At 44.0% G+C, this 21,128-nt stretch overlaps 1 protein-coding gene across 1 annotated transcript in view; it reads left to right on the forward strand.

Moving 5' to 3' along the window:
- The window catches only part of cdh11 (cadherin 11, type 2, OB-cadherin (osteoblast)), a 45,156-nt gene extending 40,425 nt beyond the window's left edge, over positions 1–4,731 (forward strand). Inside the window, exons 11-16 of the mRNA XM_088385952.1 lie at positions 34–170; positions 1,000–1,121; positions 1,276–1,393; positions 1,856–2,107; positions 2,267–2,418; positions 2,490–4,731. Of these exons, the coding sequence (XP_088242078.1) occupies positions 34–170; positions 1,000–1,121; positions 1,276–1,393; positions 1,856–2,107; positions 2,267–2,418; positions 2,490–2,852 (1,144 nt within the window). The 3' untranslated portion in view covers positions 2,853–4,731. The remainder of the gene's footprint in view (positions 1–33; positions 171–999; positions 1,122–1,275; positions 1,394–1,855; positions 2,108–2,266; positions 2,419–2,489) is intronic.
- The last annotated feature ends 16,397 nt before the right edge of the window (positions 4,732–21,128 follow it).

The following is a 21,128-nucleotide window of genomic DNA, read 5'->3' on the forward strand; positions in this document are numbered from 1 at the left end:
TGGGACTACGAGTTCATGAACGCCTCTTCGCAGGTACATGATTCCGCGTTACACGGACGTGGAGCAGTTCTTCAGCGTCAACTCGGAGGATGGCATGATCACGACCACCAGACCGTTGGATCGAGAGACTCAGGCTTGGCACAACATCTCTGTGTCGGCCACTGAGATTGGTGAGTCATGCATGGTTGGGGTTATGGAGTTCCTCCGGTGCGCAGCACAAAAAAGAGAAATCCTATCAAACTCTCAAAATGGCACAGGGTGAAGTCATGCATCTAAACATCCATGTCGTGTAGCTATGACTTAAATAAAAATGGCCGATGCAGCGAGAAAAGACCAAAGACAGAAATCCAAATTGACCAGTCGGCCCCCCCCAGCCACAAGGGGCCCCACCCTGGCATTCCGCGGCCAGCAGCTCCGGCTCGCCAAGTGCCGTGCGGTTTCCCCGCGGCGCTGTCGACGCCAGACGGCCAGATGGAAACCGGCTCGTGGCCCGCAGAGTCAGGCTACGCTAACCACTAACGGGGGCCCTGGGAAGCTAAGTAGAAGCCTGCTAATGACGGGGTGCTGGAAAATTCAAATGAGAGGGTCCAGTCGCAACAGAAACTGAGCTGCAGTTTCCGTTCCTGAAAAAACAAATGTGCTAAAAAAACGGTCAATGAGAGGCTCGGTCCTATTTATGTCATAGATGGTGCTAAAGGAAGTCTACACTTTTTGAATGGACGTTTTTAAGAATGGAGGACGCGTGCAGGGAAGGTAAAAACAACAACAAAAGTAGCAAAAGAAAGAATAGAACGGAAGAAAATTGAGTGGAAGGAAGGAAACAAGGATGCATCCTTTATGAAGCTTTTTGATTACGCAAGCGCTCAGAATGTTTGTGTGAGACGCGTGGGAGGAAGCAGCAAGCACGATGGCGGGCACTCTTACAAGCCGTGCCGATGTGGGATACTCAAAATACACCCTCGGGGCTTGATTGACGGAATATCTTTTATGTGTACGCAGGTGGCCACCACCAGGACACCAAAGTGCGCGTGAACATCAAAGTGAAAGACAGGAACGACAACGCTCCAGAGTTTGCCACCAACAACGAAGTGCTCATGTGTGAAAGCGTTGCACCGGGAAAGGTAAGGATGGAAATCATCATGAAAACCACTTGAAGATACAAATTCTAATTTGAAAGGCTTCAAACCAGAACTGCACTAGAAACCCTTCAGTGAAACTCTCCTCCATTCACCATTCCGATTTGACACTCATTTGTCTTTGTGTCATCCATCGCAGGTCATCGAAACAGTCAGTGCGGTAGACAAAGACGAGATGGCTCATCGTCAACATTTCACCTTCCGCCTGGCGCCAGAGGTGGCCCACAACCACAACTTCTCCCTCAAAGACAACAGAGGTGAACCACCTTAGCATCACCGCTAACTTTCTGCTGCACACACACACGTCCACACAAGTATGGCTCCATATCCTGGGGGCCGCATTAATTAGATTGTGGTCTCGATCCATCTGTCCGTACGTCTTCGGGGGGGCGTCGTGATTGAATTAAGCTACGAGAGAATCTTCAAGTAACAGCCAGAGCGGACGAGTGGACACAGAGAAGGAATCTGTGGTGATAATGAAATAGAAGCAAAGACACGAGACAGACGTGTTGGCAGCTTCGCACGTAGCAACAGACGACGGCTCACATCTGAGCAAATGAAGCTTTGCCCTTTTGGATTCAATCTGCTCATCTCGTGTCATTTTCAAGTATTTGTTTCCTTGAAACCCAAATTCAAAACTCCACACATCTGCACGCATTTCCCGAATTGAGAAAAAGCACATCTGCTGACCATCCGGTATCTGTCCTCCGTCCGCACAGACAGCACGGCCAGCATCTACGTGCTGCGTAAGGGATTCAGCCGTCTGACGCAGGACGTCTACTTCCTGCCGGTGGAGATCAACGACAACGGCGTTCCGGCCATGAGCAGCACCAGCACGCTGACGGTGCGCGTGTGCTCCTGCGACAGCAAGGACACCATCTTGTCCTGCAACGTGGAGCCCTACGTGCTGCCCGCCGGCCTGAGCACAGGCGCGCTCATCGCCATCCTCGCCTGTATCGTCATCCTCCTGGGTAAGCTGGAAAACATTCCGGTGATTTACGTCTCGACCGAGAACCACCCGCCCACCAACCGCGATTAGATATCCTCGGATGACGATTGCATCGTAATTAAACGGGATGGAGGTTCGGTTACAATCTGCTGGAGCAACAGTTTGATTGTGTGCCCCGCAGTCATCGTGGTGTTGTTTGTGGCACTGCGGCGCCAAAAGAAAGAGCCTCTGATCGTCTTTGAGGAGGAAGACATCCGGGAGAACATCATCACCTACGACGACGAGGGCGGCGGTGAGGAGGACACGGAGGCCTTTGACATCGCCACGCTGCAGGTAACCCGAATTTGAATCCCGATGCCACCCTAAGCCTTGATTAGGAACCCTAACAACGAGTCTGGTTTCAGAATCCAGACGGCGCCAACGGCTTCCACCCAAGGAAGGACATGAAACCGGAGCTCCAGTTCCCCCTGCGACCCGGCGGCCACCCGGCAGCCAACAGCGTGGACGTGGACGACTTCATCAAGACGCGCGTCGCCGAGGCCGACGGCGATCCCACCGCGCCGCCCTACGACTCCATCCAGATCTACGGCTACGAGGGTCGCGGCTCCCTGGCCGGCTCGCTCAGCTCTCTGGAATCGGTGACCACCGAATCTGACCTGGATTATGACTATCTGCACAGCTGGGGTCCACGCTTCAAGAAGCTGGCCGATTTGTACGGCACCAAAGACTGCTCGGTTCACGACGGCGATGACGACGATGACTGTTAACGGTGGACCTCCTCCAGAATAACAACAAATTCCGATGATTCCATGAGGATTTTTGCGCCGACGCCTTCCCAACTTTCTCCCATTTCCTCCCGAGTAACAAACGCCGAGAGCTCCCGACTTTACTGCTTACGGACCGGAGCGGAATCGGGCGGGGAAAAAAAAATGTATCACTTCACCAGTGTGTGTTTGGAATTTACTTAGTGCAAAAAAAACAAAAAAAAAAACAGTTTAGCTGAAATTAGAGGTTGTGTACACTTTTGTGGACTGGATTCACAAACGTCCTCGAGGTTTTACCCCCTTGACGGGGTCCTCCAGATCGCCGTCCGAGCCGGACCGACGGTCCCGCCGTTTGTTGTTGCTGTGCGATACTGCTAAGGACTCTCTGGGTTGTTGATACTGTCTTGGCAGTACGGTGGCCTTAAAATAAATCAACAACAACTCCGGAGGCCAACACACACGAGACGAGACCAACGACGTAAGACGCTTCAGTAGCTGCGAAAACCAGGACTGAATCCCTGTGGTGAAAAACAAACAATAAAAAAAACAAGACGGACCGGATTGGACGTACAAAACGGTGGATGACGATTTGTTTTGATCCCTCGATTTGTGTCCTATCAATCATTTCCACTTAGGGTTGCAAAAGGGTGAAATATTTCCAGTGAATTTCCACCGGACGTTAAACTGGGGGAACTTTGAAAAATATTCCAAACTGGAAACTGTTCACAGGAATTAGATTTGAATTGAGGGTAATCCAATGCAAAGGTAATTCTTCAAGCATTAATATAAAGATTTGTTTTACCACAAGTAGACAACCTCGAATGATCTCCTTGCCCACCTGCAAGTATCTTAACTCATTCACTGCCATTGCCGTCAATATCAATTTTAACCGAGCTGGCACTGAATGAGTTAAGAGGCAACTTTTTCCATTTTGTAAATTCCTGGGTTAGTGTCATTTCTTTAAATAATTCCCATTCGTCCCCATGGAAAGTTTGCCACAATTTTGCAACCCTACTTCCACTGATGATGATGATGATGATCAATCATAAACGAGTAAAAAAAAACCTGTGAGATCTTCAATACCGCCTTAACGGACACTCGCCGTGCATTCTATCCATCCGTTGTTGTGTTTTGTTCATTTGATTATTTGAGTCAAAAAACGCAAGCTAGCTAGCTTCCGTGTTTGCAAGCGAATGTGCAAAACGAGTGGAGCGTTACACTCGTTGGAAACAAACAGGATGTGAGGTGTTTTCTGAAAGGCCGGGCGACATCTGTTGCATCAACATGTGTTGCAATCATTTCAGGAAACACATATACCCCGTCCCCCCCGAGAAGCCAGGACGTCATTTTTTTAAGTGGTTAAATTTCATTTTTTTTAATTATTATATTATTATTATAATTATTATCACATTGTTTTCTATCAGTATTATCATTATTATTGTTATTTGGATTGTTGTTACTTTTGGCGACACGTTTAACTCTTTGGCTGGTGTACCGCCGAAATGTTCAGCGTTGGCTTGTTTTGCTTCCTTTGCCTTTTTTTGTTTTCCGTCATTTGGCGTTTCATCGCGGTTCCTCCCCGCTCGAGGAATCCGGCGAAGCGACCCGTTTGTCGCTCAAGAGAAAAACGCCTGGTTTTTATTCTTCAGTCGAGTTTTATGGTACCGATTTGTACAATTTTAAAAGTTCTTATTTTTTAGTATACATACAGATATTCCAGTATTATGACAAAAAACATGTTAAGATAAAAAAAACAAATAAAATGATTCAGCATCACACTTATATTTTCTGAACATTGTACCGTTGCTTTACTATGTGCTTCAATCTACGAAGCGAAAAAAAACAAACTTTGAAATAAATGCTCTTTTTATAAAAATGATAACGACAAGTGTTTTCTTAGGATCTCGCCACTTTCAGATTGCACATTTAATGATGTGCAATGGACATGAATCGATGTTTTGTAGTCTGAACCAATTAAAACGCAGGATAAGATCACCTGAAGGAAGCATCTTCTATTATCGCTTTTATAATTACACTGCGTATCGGATGAAGGGTTGGAGCGATCCCGGGCCTACTGAAGCTTGATTACTTTTTAAATCATCAAGTGGCACTTGAGTAAACAGGGAAATATATGTGTATGTGGGGGGGTGCATTGAATGGATGTCCTTGGGTGGTCCGACATTGAGTTAATTAAACATCTCTGGTCTACGGCGTGTCGGCAAGTGTGCCAGCGAGAGTGCACTTGAGTGGTAGGCCTCTTATTTTTGTTTATCAAATTTATCCGGTGTCCTTGAACGCAACACCGGGTTAATGGAGAAATGTGCTAAGTGATGAGCCCATTGAGTTCATTAGTGCTAACTTCAAATCATAAACTCCATCCATCCATCCATCCATCCATCCATCCATCCATCCATCCATCCATCCATCGGATTTTTGTCTCTATTGTGTTCAATACCAATTTGCAATTGCTAAACAGTTAAACCGCCAAAGAAAAATCATACAAACTGTGCACAAGGTCACAAAGCAAGCGTCATCCATCGTAACAATGGAGTGTGTCCGTGTGTTTACGTGCAATTGTGCGCACAGAGGGGAGGACAGTGTCGGCCCGGGTGAGAGTGAAGGTTACGTAAAAGCAATCAGAGGCCTGTTTAATCTTTCAGAAAGAGACAGTGCTCATTTGCATAATCATCATCTCCCTTTCAGCAGCAGTGCAAGAGACTGACGCTCAAGCGTGTGTGAACGCACATGTGCGCAATCCTCCTCATGGTCGGAATTATCACGGGGCCACATTGAAATGCAAGGTTCAAGTCCTGGGTGAGAGAAAACTCCTCAAGTATGGAGATCACAGCGCCGCTAGCCGGGTCTCACTTTGCTTCCACGCAAGACAGCAAGCAGGCGGCGAGAGCCAAATCCGTGTCAAGACTTTGAAGAAGGAAAAGACGACAAGGGCGAAACGAATGTGTTTAAACAGGATGCAATTAAACGCTGGGCCTCCTCGGAGGTGGCCGCTGTCCCCCCGATGACTTTGCACTTTGACAAGCCCGAACGGAACAAGACGACTCGGATAAAAGAAACAGCGGCCGAGGCGAAATGCATTTGGGACAAACACTGCCGACCGCTTTAATGGCAAACTATTGAATTTGTTTCGTAGGCATGTTTACGTAGAACTGCCACAATATCCGTCGTTTTACCGACTGTAATCTTTTGCAATGTTTGCCGCACGTCTGAGGGGAATATGGTGATGATCTGGATTCCCCTCCTCCTTTCATTTAGCATCAACTGAACCCGTTGACACTTAATGCATTTTTAATGAACTGATCTTTCATTGCGAATCTACAGTTAATTTGCCCTATTATCAATCCTCTGCTGCGGCGCGGGTATGCGTGTTGCATTTCCGTACGTGTCTGTGTGTGTGTGGAAGTTGTGCAGATGGCTCGGTCACGCCGTTGTGGTCGCAGCCGCGCTATGGCTGGCAGCAAAGCACAAGTCATGATGCAAATGGTGTGTGAGAGCGTCTCCATAATTGATAAGACGCCGTCGTTCCACCACGCTCGTGTCGGCTTCAAGTTAAAGAAAAAGTGTCATGTGGCCACGCTTTGATCTGCCTTAGTGAAAGGTAGCGCAAAGACGCCACCGCCACTTAAGTGACGTGGATCTTGTTGGCAACTCAGAGGTTTCCTCAACTTTTGAGGACACACAAAACGATATATATTCATTGATAACTAAACAGTTTCCTCCATAGGAAATATGGAGCTGGAGTTATTTTCCTCACAGTGGGTGGCGACTCAAAGCAGTTTAGCGTTACGGTAAGTAAATCAACTGAATGCCAAATGACTGTTCTTGATGGATGGTTCCTTCTTGTTTAAGAAGACAAATGGAGAGCGCGTCTCCGGCTTTGGTTTTGATGTGACAGGTTCCAGCTAGGTGCTTAATTGAAGCCGGCGGCGGCGACGAAGATGAGTCAACACACTGCTAATTGATTTGTCAGAAGCGAGTGTGGAACCCACTCGGAATACAGCTGAAATGATCTTAAAACTAAGTTCGCTTCAAGGAAGATGTACATGTTTTTTTTAACTGTTTTAAATATCATGTGCATTTATTTATTTTAATTTTTTTTTTTTTTACCTCGAAACTGAAAATTATGACAGATTTGGAGTATTTTTAAACTGAATTAGAGATTCAAGTCAGGGGAAGATTTACACGGTTGTATTTGTGTATGTGAAGCAATTTTTAATTGTTTCCAGGCTATTTTGCTTTCACACTAAGTGCAAAATAAAATGTTTCAACAGTTAGCATACTTGTGTTTTTCGTCACCATTTGGTATTCTACTCACTAATCACGTTACAACAAATGCACGCACGCACAAATATTCCCCCCGCCCCCTCCCTTTTGAGCCCGTATCCTCGGCAACAGGCCTCCTCCTCTTTCTTTTCCTCCTCGGTGACACAGAAGTGATTTCAAACTTTTAAATGGTTTCTCTGCGACTTGTATATCCTCTAATTGTTATTCATAGTGCTGTCAGGGGAGGAAGAAGAGCCAAGTAGGAGGAGGAGGAAAGGTGGAAGAGAAGGTGGAAGGATGGTCACACAGGCTGATGGATGGACTTGTAGCCATTGACAATATTATAAGTGGCAGCACCGTGTACTACCAATCATGCATTTGATTCATAGGCACCTTTTCGGCCACTGAAGGACACCACACAAATCCATATCGTCATCATAAACACATAAAACGTATCAAACTGATCATTAAATGCTCGAGGTGTTTAAAAAGTAGTTGCTAAAGACTTTTTTAGTATTTTAGCTTAGCATATCAAAATCATGTGTTGGGTTTAAAACTAGTGAGGGAGGGGCGAATATGAAAATTAGAAAGAATCACAGATTTTATCTGCTTTGTTGGACATTAAGGAATCACAGGTCTGATCTGCTTTGTTGGACATTTTTACTGTAGCATGTAATCCAATGCTTGTCTTACATTCATCATAAGCGGACACCCGCAGCGGCTAATAAGGTAGGCGGTAGAGAGCAGGTAAGTCGGCCGGCCGGGGTGCCCGGTCAGCGGCGGACGCGATGGCGAAAGGCTAATTGCGTCTCAATTATTCATATCAGCGCTCGGCGCTGTGGAGAATTCTGTCACAGCGGCGCGATATGTCTTCATCTAATTAGCAGCAGGAACAGGAACATGAAGGGGAAGAGGCAAACAGCGGGAGAGGAAAACAAAAATTAAGGAATTAAATAAATAAGGCGTAGTGTAATAAAGCTAGGCAGGCGCAAGTTGGGAAGGCGTCACGAGCTTGTGTTCGTTCGGCCCTCCGGCTTCGGAAAGCGTCTTGTCGAGCATTTCCTGTGTCCTCAAAGCTTCCCGTGTTTGTGTGCACGCGCGACATTTCTATGTAGGCTACGTCTCGGGTGGCTCGCACAACTTCCTTATTTTTGCTGTGCGCTTCACAAAGAGCCACAGATGTGACATTAGATTTTTTTTTTTTTTTTAATTCCAAATTGAGGACACAATTGGGGGATAATTGTCACACCAAATACTACTTGGGGTATGCCGGTTTATTTTGATAGCCTACTTTAAAATGGTAATCATAGCTTAAAATCCAAATTTGAAACTCTAATCCAGGTTTGAAAGACTTGTCTCGAAACTCGACTTTGAAACTTGTTCAATATCCTAATGGGAAATTCAGAAGGGCATTTTGGTCCATGGACTCGTCAAGCTTAGATTGTTTGTGTTCATTTCTAATAATTTGTCCAGGTTCAATAGTTTCACATTTTCCCAGTGTAAATAACGCATCGAAAATGCTCACCAGTATTTTCAAAAACATAACTTTGGCCTGGCGAGTCACTTTTTATTTTCTAAGTTGACGATACGCGCCCGAGCGCGCACACACACACGCAAACACACAGAAAGAGAAAGAAATGCAATCAGAAAAGGTATTTGCTTTGTGTAATGGGGGCAAAGCAGAGTCAGACTGCATTCTCTCTCCTCCTCTACATTCTTCGATTTTCTTTAAACCATTTTATTGTTATTACTTTCTCCTTCGTGTCCAGACCGCTTCTCTCGTTTGTTCTTTGGCTTCTACGCGGTATCCGACAAACAATCTCACGCTAAGCAACGTTAGCCTGCGCAATCTCTTTTAAAGGAAACATGTATGATCAATCCCATTTTCGATAATAATTTTGAAGTTTCAATGATTTGCATGCGGTCGATAAGAAATCCAAATACGTCAGCCGTGTAATGAATTCTTTCTATGATTGCTCCAGATGCTTACAGATGTTACACCTTTTGAAACCCGAGTGCACGTCGGCCGCGTTTTGGTTGGCGCCGGAGATGAAAGTGCACGCAACACCTGCAGCTAGCGGGGTCACCGGGGAATACATGAAAGTAGGTCAGTCTTATTTATTTATTTATTGATTTATTTATTTATCTGGCGTTTGCTGTTTAAAAGCCAAAGCGAAACAGAGGGGGAAAAAAAAGATCCCGTGAAGCTTCTAACGGAAGGGAGAGAAAACAATTAGTGTCATTTAATTAACACCGCTACCTTAGTGTTTAAACCTCCAGGCCCTTGGGCCGCGGGAGACGGCGCTAATTAAAACGTATATCCTTCTTGGCGGCCTAATTAAAACATATAGTGGCCTTCAGTTGTCAGGAATAGCTAATTTTATCCTACATTGCTCTCTCCACTGTTGATTTGTGCTTAATGAGAACGTATTAGCTCCTGATGTCTTGGCGGGCTAATTAAAAAAAAAAAAGTTTAAAAAAAGTTTTCAAAAAAAGAAAAATGCACTGTAGATTTTTTCTTCAAGCCTATTCGGAATACAGCGGGAGCTATTGATGCCTTTTTTTAAAAAAATACGTTCTTCAATTGGTCACACCATCAATTAATAGATCATCAATATGAACTAGTGCTAAAAAGTAGCAAAATGACTTCCTCAGCCGTTGCCACGGCAACCCCAAATTGCCACTGCGTTTGCGTGGGTGCAAATGTAACCGCATAAACAATCCACGCTGCGTGTCACATACAATTGGATCAGGTGAAGCAGCATGTGGCTCATTGGCATTAGCATGCTTGTAATGTCATATATGACAAAACTATGGACACTAATCTCCCAGTGGCATCCTTAAAAAGATACAAGTGACACTCGTGGCTATTGTAAATGTGTTTGCGAGTGCAGCACAGTGCAGGCGATAGCAAGAAGAAGAAGAAACACCTTGAATTATTCAGTGAATTCCAACAGTCAACATCTCGGATGCTAATTCCGCAAGCAACCACCTCCCATTAATCATTTCTGTTTGTTTTTCCGGATGAGGAAATTCATATCCAGCGTATTCCCATTAAACGCCTAAGCATGTGTGATTATCTCCACTCCTGTCCCAATTGGCTAGAGGGCCTCTCCACTCTCTGCTCACCGCTCATCAGCTAATCACGCAACGTAAATCACCCGACGCTAGGCAGCCGTGCCCGAGACGGGCGGGGCGGGGGAACCTGAATGGCACTGAAGAGATTCATTTAAACGTGTGGAATGTTAAGGTTTTTCTTTGATTCTTTTTTTAAGGCGATAATTGGACACGACAGAGCAGATAAAAACAAATTGGAAAAAAAATGACGACAACTTCTCAGCCATTCATTAACCACAAATAGAAATGAAGCCTTATCGGAGTCTCATTTGGAGAACAGAATGTATGCCTCTGTCGGATAAATACCACACTTACCACAAAAATGTCACATTCTGTTTAAAAAATGGATCCGTTTTCCAATTAATGATCTCGGCCAGTCAGTGGACAGAGTTTACAGGCCGCACTGACTCAGCATGTTCCATTTACGCTCAATTTTTAATTCAATTACAAAGCTAATCAAAAAGGGCCCTAAAAAAAAAAAACTGGCATTAACGCGTTTTTCATCCGAGGCGACAACGTAGCCTTTTTGTGTAAAGGTCGAGCTGGCCGAGGGCGCTAATTAGCACGCGCGCTCTTCCCTAAAAACAGGCGGATGCTAACGAGGTTACCGAGAAGTCGGCAGGCAAACGTGAGCGACAGCGAGGTCTTTTTTGATACGTACGAGTTGAACGTGTTATGGCTGCAAGACATAACGTCGCTCAGAATAACTGCATGTTAATCATGTCATAAAAGCAGCACACGAGGCCATCCAGAACATGCGATCGTAGATTCATCACGCATGTTTCATTTCCCCAAGCTGGAAATCCAACATCCACATGATTGTCATTCATCGAGCCGTCGTCTTTTTAATATCTGACTCTTGTTTGCATATGTAATGCCATCTAAGCTCATTGTGTCGTTTCAGATTAATTTCGGGAGGGTCCGAGATGCTGCTTGAATTAAAAGTGAAGCAGATAAAGAGGCAGGGAAACAAAGCAAACACAACACAGAGCGGAGAGGAGGAGGAGGAGGAGGAGGAGGAGAGTATTATCACAAAAGTGTTTAAAGCGCTTGCAGGCGCCACCATACAAGAAGAAAAATTAAAGATGGCCAACATGGCAAGGCATCAAAAGCAGCTTGTTTTTTTAGTTTTTTTTGCACAAAGCTTGGACACACTCCGACTTTATTGCAAAAATCTGATACCGAGAGAGAATAATTGCCCAGTTTCCTTTTGTTTTTGTGTTCACGGTTGATTGAAAGCAAGTCAATAGCTGCTAACAGCACTTTAAACGAGTGAAAGCAGAGCTGAGCAAAATCAAGCAAGAATAAAATATTGCACTAATGTCATTTAGTATACATTCTATTTGATATAGTTATAAATTCATCAATTTAGAAATGCTTATCTTGAAATGTATTAATTTCCTACTTGTGTTTTTACTGATAATGACTATTCTGTAGAACTGCATTGACATGATTTTGTTAATTGAATGCCTTATTTCAATCATTGAACTTTCCAATGTAGTGTAATGGTTATTGTTTATAATAATAAAATAATTGAAATAAAAGTTGATTTGCCCTAGGTGAGGTTCAGAGCCTTAATCCGCTTTCACGGCATTTTCAGAGAAGACGCAAGAGAGATCCGAGTGTCATACATCAGGTTAAAAACAAGGTTAACGCTGAAGGAAAACATCCTTCTCCGTGCGCCATTACGCGCCCAAAGCGGCCTTGCTCAAGGAAACATGGCGGCCGATCAATTTGACACGTGTTGTGTGCGCGCGCCGCTGTGTTTACGTGCCGCCGTGTTATTGATTAACGACGCGACGGCGCTATTTTTAAACACGGCGAGCGGCGGAATGAGAAGCTGGGGATGTGAAGAAAAAAAAAAATGAATGCACGTCACCGTAAACATGGCGGCTCATGATTTAGTAATGACGGCAAATTGAATCGGAAGGACGCGGAGAAGATTACGCTTGGAGGGGAGGAGCGTGTGTGTGCGCGAGTTCAGCCGATTTGCGCTAATGCGTTTAGAACCATTAGCCGGAAAAATCATCCATCACCGACAACCTATGCAAAATTAACATCGGGGCGTGTGCGAGTGTGTTGTATGCTTTTATGGGTGTGTGTCCCCAGTTAAGCATGTCTTGAAACCCTACCTCTTCGTTTGAAACCCTAATTCAAATCCCTACTTTGACACCCTAAAATCTTAGTTTGAAACCATACTTGAACTTTAACCCTAACTGGCCGTTTTAATATGCCATCCTATCCGTCCATTAAACAAAATGAGGTTCTTTTCTCCAGACTTTGTGTCTTTTTCCACAGAGTTGTAAACAAAGCCTTACTCAACATCCTCATCACTTGTCACTTTTCTTTTGTGTTTGCTTGTTGTGTTGGTCTGCGGTGGCAACTGGTTGGGGAGGAAAAAAAATATTAGCTCCTAGCAGCCTTGTAACTTGCTAAGACAGCCATGAAAAGAGCAGCCACAAAAAAGAAGGTTTCGACTCCACTCAAATGCTAATGTGGTCTCACAGCACATATGTCTGAGTGCCTGTGTGTGTTTTTTGCTGGCCTGTGATTGTAATTAGGGTTGCAAGATGTCCCCCTTTTCTTGTCAGGGTTAAAATGATTTGTCCATTGGCAAATGTGCTCATTTGCTGGCGTTGGAAGGCGTCCATCTGTGGATAATTAGACGCCTCACATTCCCTTCACGAGGAAAATCCTTGTGTAATAGGACACAAGAAGAAACGCTAAAAGAGATTACTCACTTTGCCTGTGTGTGTAGATTTTGTGAGTTTAATCTACCTTCTCTTCATGGTTTAACCTCATCGATAGGGTCATAGTTGGGGCAAATGGATTATTTGTGAGGTTTCATGTTGAAAACCAAACAAATATATGACATCATTAAAAGATGTGAAAGTGTGAGTGCAGCAAAGGGTAAAAGCTGGATGAGCAAAAGAGAACAACATTAGTGAAGAAGTCTTTTTGTGACATTTTAATGATTTGAAATTCAAACCGGGGGAGGGCTTGAAATGTTCAATTAAGAACCTATCCCAGGCTTGAAACTCTTATTTCGAACCTTAATTTGACCAGCTAACCCAGAATTGAAAATGTCACGGCTTGAAATGCTACTTTAAAACCCTAAACGAGATTCAAAAGCCTAATTTGACACTAACCAAGGTTTACAACCGCAAATTGAAACCGTGACTTAAAACGATATTTTTCGAACGAAAAAACATCGCCCCCCTGTGGAGACATTTATCCAACTATTGACCTTGCGCATGTGCGCCATCCCACTGATAAGACTCATCTTTATTCGGATAAGCTCTCAAGCGCCACCAGGTGATTTCTCGCCACTCTAACCGGAATTGCGGCACCAGAAAAAACACGTCGCTGAAAAAGAGCCCTCATTACACCAACCTTGCGACAGAAAGAAAGAAAGAAAAAAGAAGAGAAAGAAAAAAGGGGGCCAAATGACTTCGTTTGACTTCCTGTGTGGAGCTAAGAGCTCTTGACTGGAGTGTGCGTACGTGCCTCGGCATGCTAATCTACTCACGATACATTTTGTTATCTGCAGCACAAACACGGCTCCATCCATTACTTTGGATTATTTTACATTTGCGTCATGTCTAATGGAGGCGCTTCATCATGGGCAAAGTTAGGAGAAAGACATTCCGCAAAGATGTCCTCCATTGTTAAAGGAGTCGAACGTGGTTTATTGAATAAACTTGAACCCTGATGTACTTTTACGGTTAAATTTGTTTCATTTGAGACGGAAATAAAAAATGGAAATTTGGTTTTTGCTGATAAATCCGTTCTAGAAAATCTGACAGAATCCAAAGCTACATTTCGCATAGGAAATAAGGTAAATCCAATTCATCTGTTCCAGACACCCACAAATATTATCCCCCAAAAATCTTCCTATACTTATATTATGGAATATGCTTGCTGACTATTGAACTTTTTAAAAACAACTTAAGAAACTGCATACACGCTAAAATATTTATTACAACTGATAGATATTTTTACCCCAGCACAAATGGTTTAAAACATATTCCAAAATGCTGTCCCTCTTTCTCTAAAACGTTAAGGGTTATGAACACATTTTGAGAAGCTCTCTACTTCATTAATTTAGTCGTGACAATCATTAAGTGGATATTCTTGGAACATACCAATTGTCTATGGAAAATGAAAAATGAAAGGTTAATGAAACGTGTCATTGTCGAGTAATATTAAAAAAAATGGCTGCCCTCTTAACCCTCATTTTAGCGTCCATGTAATTCAATCAATTAAACGCCTCCACACATCACACTCGAGGTAGTAAGATCGAAACTAGCAAACTTAGCCTCCACCGCTAAAATAAAAACCGCATTCCGTCTGTATTTTTGCTCATTACTGTATTGACTCAATTTGGCTCCTGAAAGATGAAGAAGGACAAACTAAAGTGTCACCACCCGCTGATTTCTTGGCTGCCACCACCCCCTCGACCTCTTCCGCCTCTCCAGATAATAAGGCTCCACACTGGGCTCATTACTTCCTCAAAGGAGGTCGGCGTGCAAACGCTCAGTTTGCCTTTGATTCCTGCTGGCGCAACAAGAGGAAGGAAAATAGGACGTTTGATTCTCCGTCTGCTGCCCGTCTCGTCAATATTATCGTTCGAACTGACAGCCAAAAACTTACAGAACGAGTCAAAGACAAAATACAGAAATATCAGACGACGGGCACAAAAATATCATTGGAGGGCACAGTAATTGTATTGAAGAAAACAATTGAATATATCATAACTTTACAAGAAGCCAAAGGACAGTTCTGAATCGCCACTTGTTTGCGACGACATAACTTTGCGCAATGGAAACAAACACAACAAGCCACAGTCCAAAAACATTGGGACGAGCGAGTTGAGCACTGAGTGGTGCGAAGGGCAAGAGAGTAATGAAATGTCTGCGACGGGAAAACAAGACGTATGAGGTCCGGCCCGATAAATGAACAAGATGTAGAAAGAGGACAAATTGAAGCAGAGCAGAATACTTTCCTATTGAGCAGATCGAAACAGTGGTGGGAAGTAAAATCCAAATTTGTGATTGCTGGACTTTTTTAATTTCAGATGACTTTCGAACAAGTTATTCAAATTTCAGGATGAAAGTGAGGCGATCGTTACGGCCGTCGTATGTCAAGAATGGTGAACGGCGAGTCACAGTATCCAAGAGATAAGCATTTCCATCACGTCTTTTAAAACTATACTGGTGGGACGTCGTTAGAGGGGCCGGGCCGTTCCATCCCGAGCTATTATTGCACATGGGCGAGATTGATGGCACGGGGAGAGCTTCCGTCTTTTTCGTGGCATCTCTGCCTGCCTGCCTGCCTGCCTGCCTGCCTGCCGCTTCCAAATTACAGCTGAGGTAAAGCAAAGGCAATGGGGTCAGCGTGTAATCTGCTCCCGCGTAATCACGCTCATGAATAATAGAATGACGGCAGCGGCATAATGCATAATCATAATGCAAACGCGCTGATAGCTACTTGGATGGTGATCAATTACAAGCAGCAGACACCAAAGACACAACAAACGTTATTTTCCAAAGGTAAGTCACACTTATGCAAGTGTTAACTTTTCTCAAAAAGTTACTGTGGCACAAAACGATTGAGTTCCTTGAATGACAGTGATGTTTATTTCGACTCAAAAACATCCCTAAAACCTGCCAGTCATGCTTTTGAAAGCTTATCCTTGTCAAAATGACCAGTGAAGGCCATCATCGGTGCATTACTCTATTTTTCGCTATTATGAAAAGCTAATCATCAAGTGTAACAATCAGCAAAGTGCTTGAGGAGAAACACATCAAGTGTGACTGTAGAGCCTGCGCATGATGGAGCCTGTGAGGAAAAGTTCTCAAGGACGGCCTGAGCGCCAACAAGCCTCCCTCCCTTCCTTCCTCCCACTCTCGATTGCTCTCAGAGAGAAAGAATTGCTCCAATAACCCGGAGCGCCATTAAGCAGAGGAAAAAAAACAAGTAAAACACAACTAAACATCTCCCCGGGGTGCCCTTTCTGCTCTTGATTTGTACAAAGCTGATGCATCAAAGCCGAATCATACGGACGGAGCAACAAGTCGGAGAAAAGCAAATCAGTCACTATGATGCAAACCAAAAAGTGTCCGCCATGACAGGAGAGTTAATTAAGAACTGATGCTACATCACCTAGCTCAGCGGTGTCAAACTCAGGCCCCGCGGGTCAAATTCGGCCCACGGTGAAATGAGATTTGGCCCGCAAAGAAAAATTGCGCGTCAACTTTGTGTCAATACTAAAGTTGCAAAAAAATAGAGATGTTGCTAGCATTTTTTTTATTACCATTCAAATTTTAAAAATTTGAAGTTTTGACTCATCTCATCAGTTTGTTGTGTAGGCTATACTTGCAGATAGTCAGCCATTTTGGGTTAAAAATGTTTATCCATGTTCCAAGATTTAAGAACATTTACTGGCCATGTTTGAGCGTGCCAAAGAAGGAATTTGACTCGGGTACATCTCAGCCTCTGTTCAACATTTAGGTGACAACACTCAGGACATGTCCAAAAATACTCTCAAACATCCCCTGATCTTAAACTTGGAACCATTTCCAAGCACAGGCGGAGCGAGACGGGCTGAGGGGCACTGCCCCCAAGGTGCCATTCACGAAAATCAATTCTAGGATTGGTTCCGCCATTTTGCTTTGAAGGAGATGGATTGAGGTCATCCAGGGGAGTCAAAGGTAAGCAAGCAACTGGAAGGTGAAAGGAACTTGGCAGGAGGAGCGGGTCTCTCCAGTTCAAAGTTGACGTGGAAATGAATACCATGAATATAAATCTCAAACAGTGATCAAGAAGTCAGACGTGCTTGTTAATTAGGGCGGAATGGAGGGCACGGCGCACCACAATGCCGGCGTCACCACCGATGGCGTCCACCTCCGCATCTCCAGACGTACGACGAGGAGAGCGAGGGGAGGCTGGTAATTCAGCAGGTGAGAGTGGGGGCTAATGGAATCCCCAGCAGGAAATGAAGCCTTTGGAAATCCAGCGACAGTATGAGTGACAGCTACATTAGAGCGGACGACGAGCAGAGCCGAGAGGCAAGAGGAGATGAAATGAGATGAGGGATGGACACGCAAGACAGATAGAAGAGAGAAGTAGACAGCAGGAGATAGATGCCTTCACCAACTTCTCAACTTTCAATCAAAATTCTATAGCCTTTCTGGTCACAATAGAAAGATATATGTCCTCATTCAAGAATCGGAAAACAAATAAATTGTCACGAAAATTAGCATTTTAAGATTTGATGCCAAACAACCTGTTGTGCTAGCACATGTTTGAAAGCCACCGGAAGGGAGAATTCCTTGTGATCCGTGACTGGGGGGAGAAAAAAAAAAAGTGATTCTCCGGTGTACACTATTACTGCGGTGACACGGTTGGCCTGCACCAGATGGAGGGAGCATGACAGTCGCTCGCGAGTCTGTTGTCGCCCTGATTGGGCTTTGATTGTTTGATCTCCACAACATGACAGCCAAAGCCAGGACATTGTAATTCCGCCTCTGAGAAAACACTGCTTTTGGAGAATAATGTGGTCGGATTAATCGTCATCCTCTAAAAGTGATGGATTTTATTTGTAGCTTTAACAGGATTGGCAAAGCCGGTGCAAAAAAAAAAAAATAATCCTGATGTTTATCACCTACTAGCAACTTAATCTTCATCAGACACATTGTATTCCATTCTAAACTGCATTTTTTTTTTAAATATATTTTAGGGGATATATTTTATAAAAAAAGATTTTGCCTGTTAATTTGGTATTGTTTTACTCTCCCTCGCCGATTTAAAATATAAACTAGCATTTTCTCATTCCGCTGCTTTCAGCCCAGTGACAAATTAGGAGAAGCGAGCCGACCAAATTGAACAAACTTGACCTGAATGCGCGAGAAAAAAAATCGGAATCCTCGTCACGTTCCGTTCGACACCACGAGATCAGTCTTGATTCAAGCGGGATGTTTTATCACGCTGCATTTGTTTGCCGAGCAGAAGCTTCATGTGTATTGTAATCGTGTGCAGAAGGTAGAGCGGGTTACCTGACACCGCAGATGTGTCACTAAACAGTTTGGGTGTCAGGGGAATCGAAAAAAAAAAATGGGTGGAAAAGAGTAAGCACAAATTGAAGAGAATCTAGTGATAGAAATGCCCCAAATTTGAGCATACCGTACCAGTAATTGGGACAGTTTGAGCATTTTTACAAGTTTACAAAAGCTAAACTAGAAAAAAATAATAATGGAGAGCAACAGTAGCCGATACACACGCAAAATGAATGGCATCTCTCACTTGTGGTTTTTACGGTCTGGAATGGATGATATACATTACCGCAGGAAATATTGATATATTATACTCAACACTAGTCACCTTCGTTAAAAGACAACCGCAACTGGAACAAAGTATTGGATACAAGATCAAACGCAAAACATACACCATGAAAAATATGCTACTAACAAAAGTAAATAATTAAATAATCAATAAACATGGTAGGACAGAGACAGACGTAGTATCTCGATACCGTCGTGCTTAAGGAACTAAGTTGAACTGAAGGAAGGAGATATTTAGGCCATAGCCTTGTCTAATAGAAAACGTGCTTTGGCGCCATCTTGTGGCATTTGTAGGCAATCACGAATCTTTTGGAGACCAGTCCACCTCTCATACCGCGCTCATAAGCATCATCATCTTTGGAAAGGCAGACTTCTTTCTCTGAGTCACAATGCGCATTTCCTTCTGATATGACTTTGATGTTTGTTGTTTTCAATTACAGCCGTTGCCATTTCTCTATCTTGGCCTCGTCTAGAAACTCAACTTCCTCTTTGTGAAGATTACACACGTCGTCTGTTTGCCGTCTCCGCTGAGCTTATTCCAAACGTAAACATCGTTTTATCAGAGCTCGCCGCCTCCTCCCCCGTCTTGCTCACGCTTTGGTAAATACGACTTTGAGGTTAGACGAGCCGCCGTTGTTCTTCCTCACCTCGGGGTTGTCAAATTTTCACTTTTATTTTACTGTGTGCTTGTTCACCTCTCATGTTGAAAAGATCGTTTTTAGAAGGTTTTTTTTCCCCCCCCTCTTGTTCTTTGGTCACACGCTGCTCGGCTGACAGCTCGGGTCAAGCGAAGCGACCCGGCTCGCATCTCTAATGCCGATCGGGGAGAATTACGGTGAAATTATGCTTGCCGCGGGAGGATGGTGGGGATGGGAGGGGCGGAGGTGGAACACGCACATCAAACTCCTCAAGGTCGTTTAAGGCGTACACCCACACTAAGTAGTTTGTTAGCCTTGTTTTCAGTTAGGCGGCACGCTCAAACTAATAGGTGTACCCCCATCTAGTGGTTAATAGTGGAATTACACCCGAGCAGAACGAGGGAGACCAAAGTCATATTTTGAATTGCGAGCGTGTTTACGGGATGGCTTTTAGGTCGAGGCGCCGCTGTATTTACTCCATGCGCCTTGGCTTTCATATAATGTAATATCGATCCAAGGCAGTTAGTGAAGCCGTGACATTTGGACAGAGCTCAGCGACACGATATGTTGAACGTGAGCGGGGGCTTGATGAGGTTATTGATCTAGCCGAGCCCGTCTTGTCTCTCACGCTGCCGAATCGTCATTTCTCAGCACCGCGCCGACCGAAATAGATCAACAAAGAGACATGCGAAGCCCCCCTGGGGAAAGACGGGACGAGGCGGCGAAGACGATCACAACGCATCCGTGTCACAAACCACTGCTTCCACAACTCGCTCGCTCGCTCGCTCGCTTTTTCCGGAGTATCTTCTTTAGTGCAGCTACTCCCCAGTCTGCCACCTTTTGTTTGCCTGTCATAACTGTCTGCTTTCATCACGTCGCATCACTGCCGCTTCCGAGTGTATGAAAGAAACAGTCAAGTCAAACATGTTTTAGAGAACACGGAGGCGCTGCTCCAGCCCAAATTGGCAACACCGTACCATGTTGCCGGAAGTGTTATGAATTCATTTTTCCACTATGAGAAGGTTAAAGGAGACGTTAATTTATGATCACTTGTCCTCATTTGGTTTGTATGTCACTGGCGCTGAAAATACGAACTCTGATTCTTCACAAAAAAAAAAAATCTAATTTGAATTATTTTCCTCTCTTAGGGAAAACTAAAGGATAATGAAGTTATTCAAAACAAGGTCAGCTTGGTACCTTGGTACTAAGGTGGGGGGGCATCTGGCAGCCTGTCTGGTGCATGTCACAGGGCTTTTAAAAAATTATATTCTTTACAAAACCAAATAATTGTATGAAAACCACTGATCAACTTTCAGAATGTATTGCCTATGAGATTTTTCCCCTCTACGTAAACAGGATAACCTTCAAAGAGCCACATGCTGCTTCACCACTCCAATATACTGTACGCAGTGTCTTCCTCAGTTTGAAGTTCATTTTAAGCCATCGGGGAGGTGCACCTTGTGGATGTAGGTAAATTAAAAGGCTTACCGGCGCAAGTAAATATAGAATCGTATAACCCAGAATCCTCATTAAATTATTCAAGGACGCTTATCATTAAGGGACGCGAGTAATCGTCTCCACACCTGGAGCGCCTCCAGGGGGACGTCTGTGTTGGGAATCGTCTCCGTCGGAGATTTTCCTTTTTGAGAGAGAGAGAAGCTCAAGCGTGAACTAAAAAAAAAAAAAAATGCTGCGCATAAGCTAGCTAAAAAAAATGACATTTCATCACGTGGGTGGAAAATGTGACAACTTTTCTTCTGCTTGTGACATTCATAAAAAAAGAAAATTCAATCTGTGGGAATGTTCCAGAATGAGAGACATGCTGATATTATCTTGTCTTTACAAATGACTTGTGAGGACAACACAAAGCTGCATTTAGGTCTTAAGACGACGACATGATG

This window comes from Syngnathus floridae, chromosome 9, assembly GCF_059516105.1.
Source record: "Syngnathus floridae isolate MCC-2025c chromosome 9, RoL_Sflo_1.0, whole genome shotgun sequence".
In the NCBI taxonomy this organism is placed as follows: Eukaryota; Metazoa; Chordata; class Actinopteri; order Syngnathiformes; family Syngnathidae; genus Syngnathus; species Syngnathus floridae.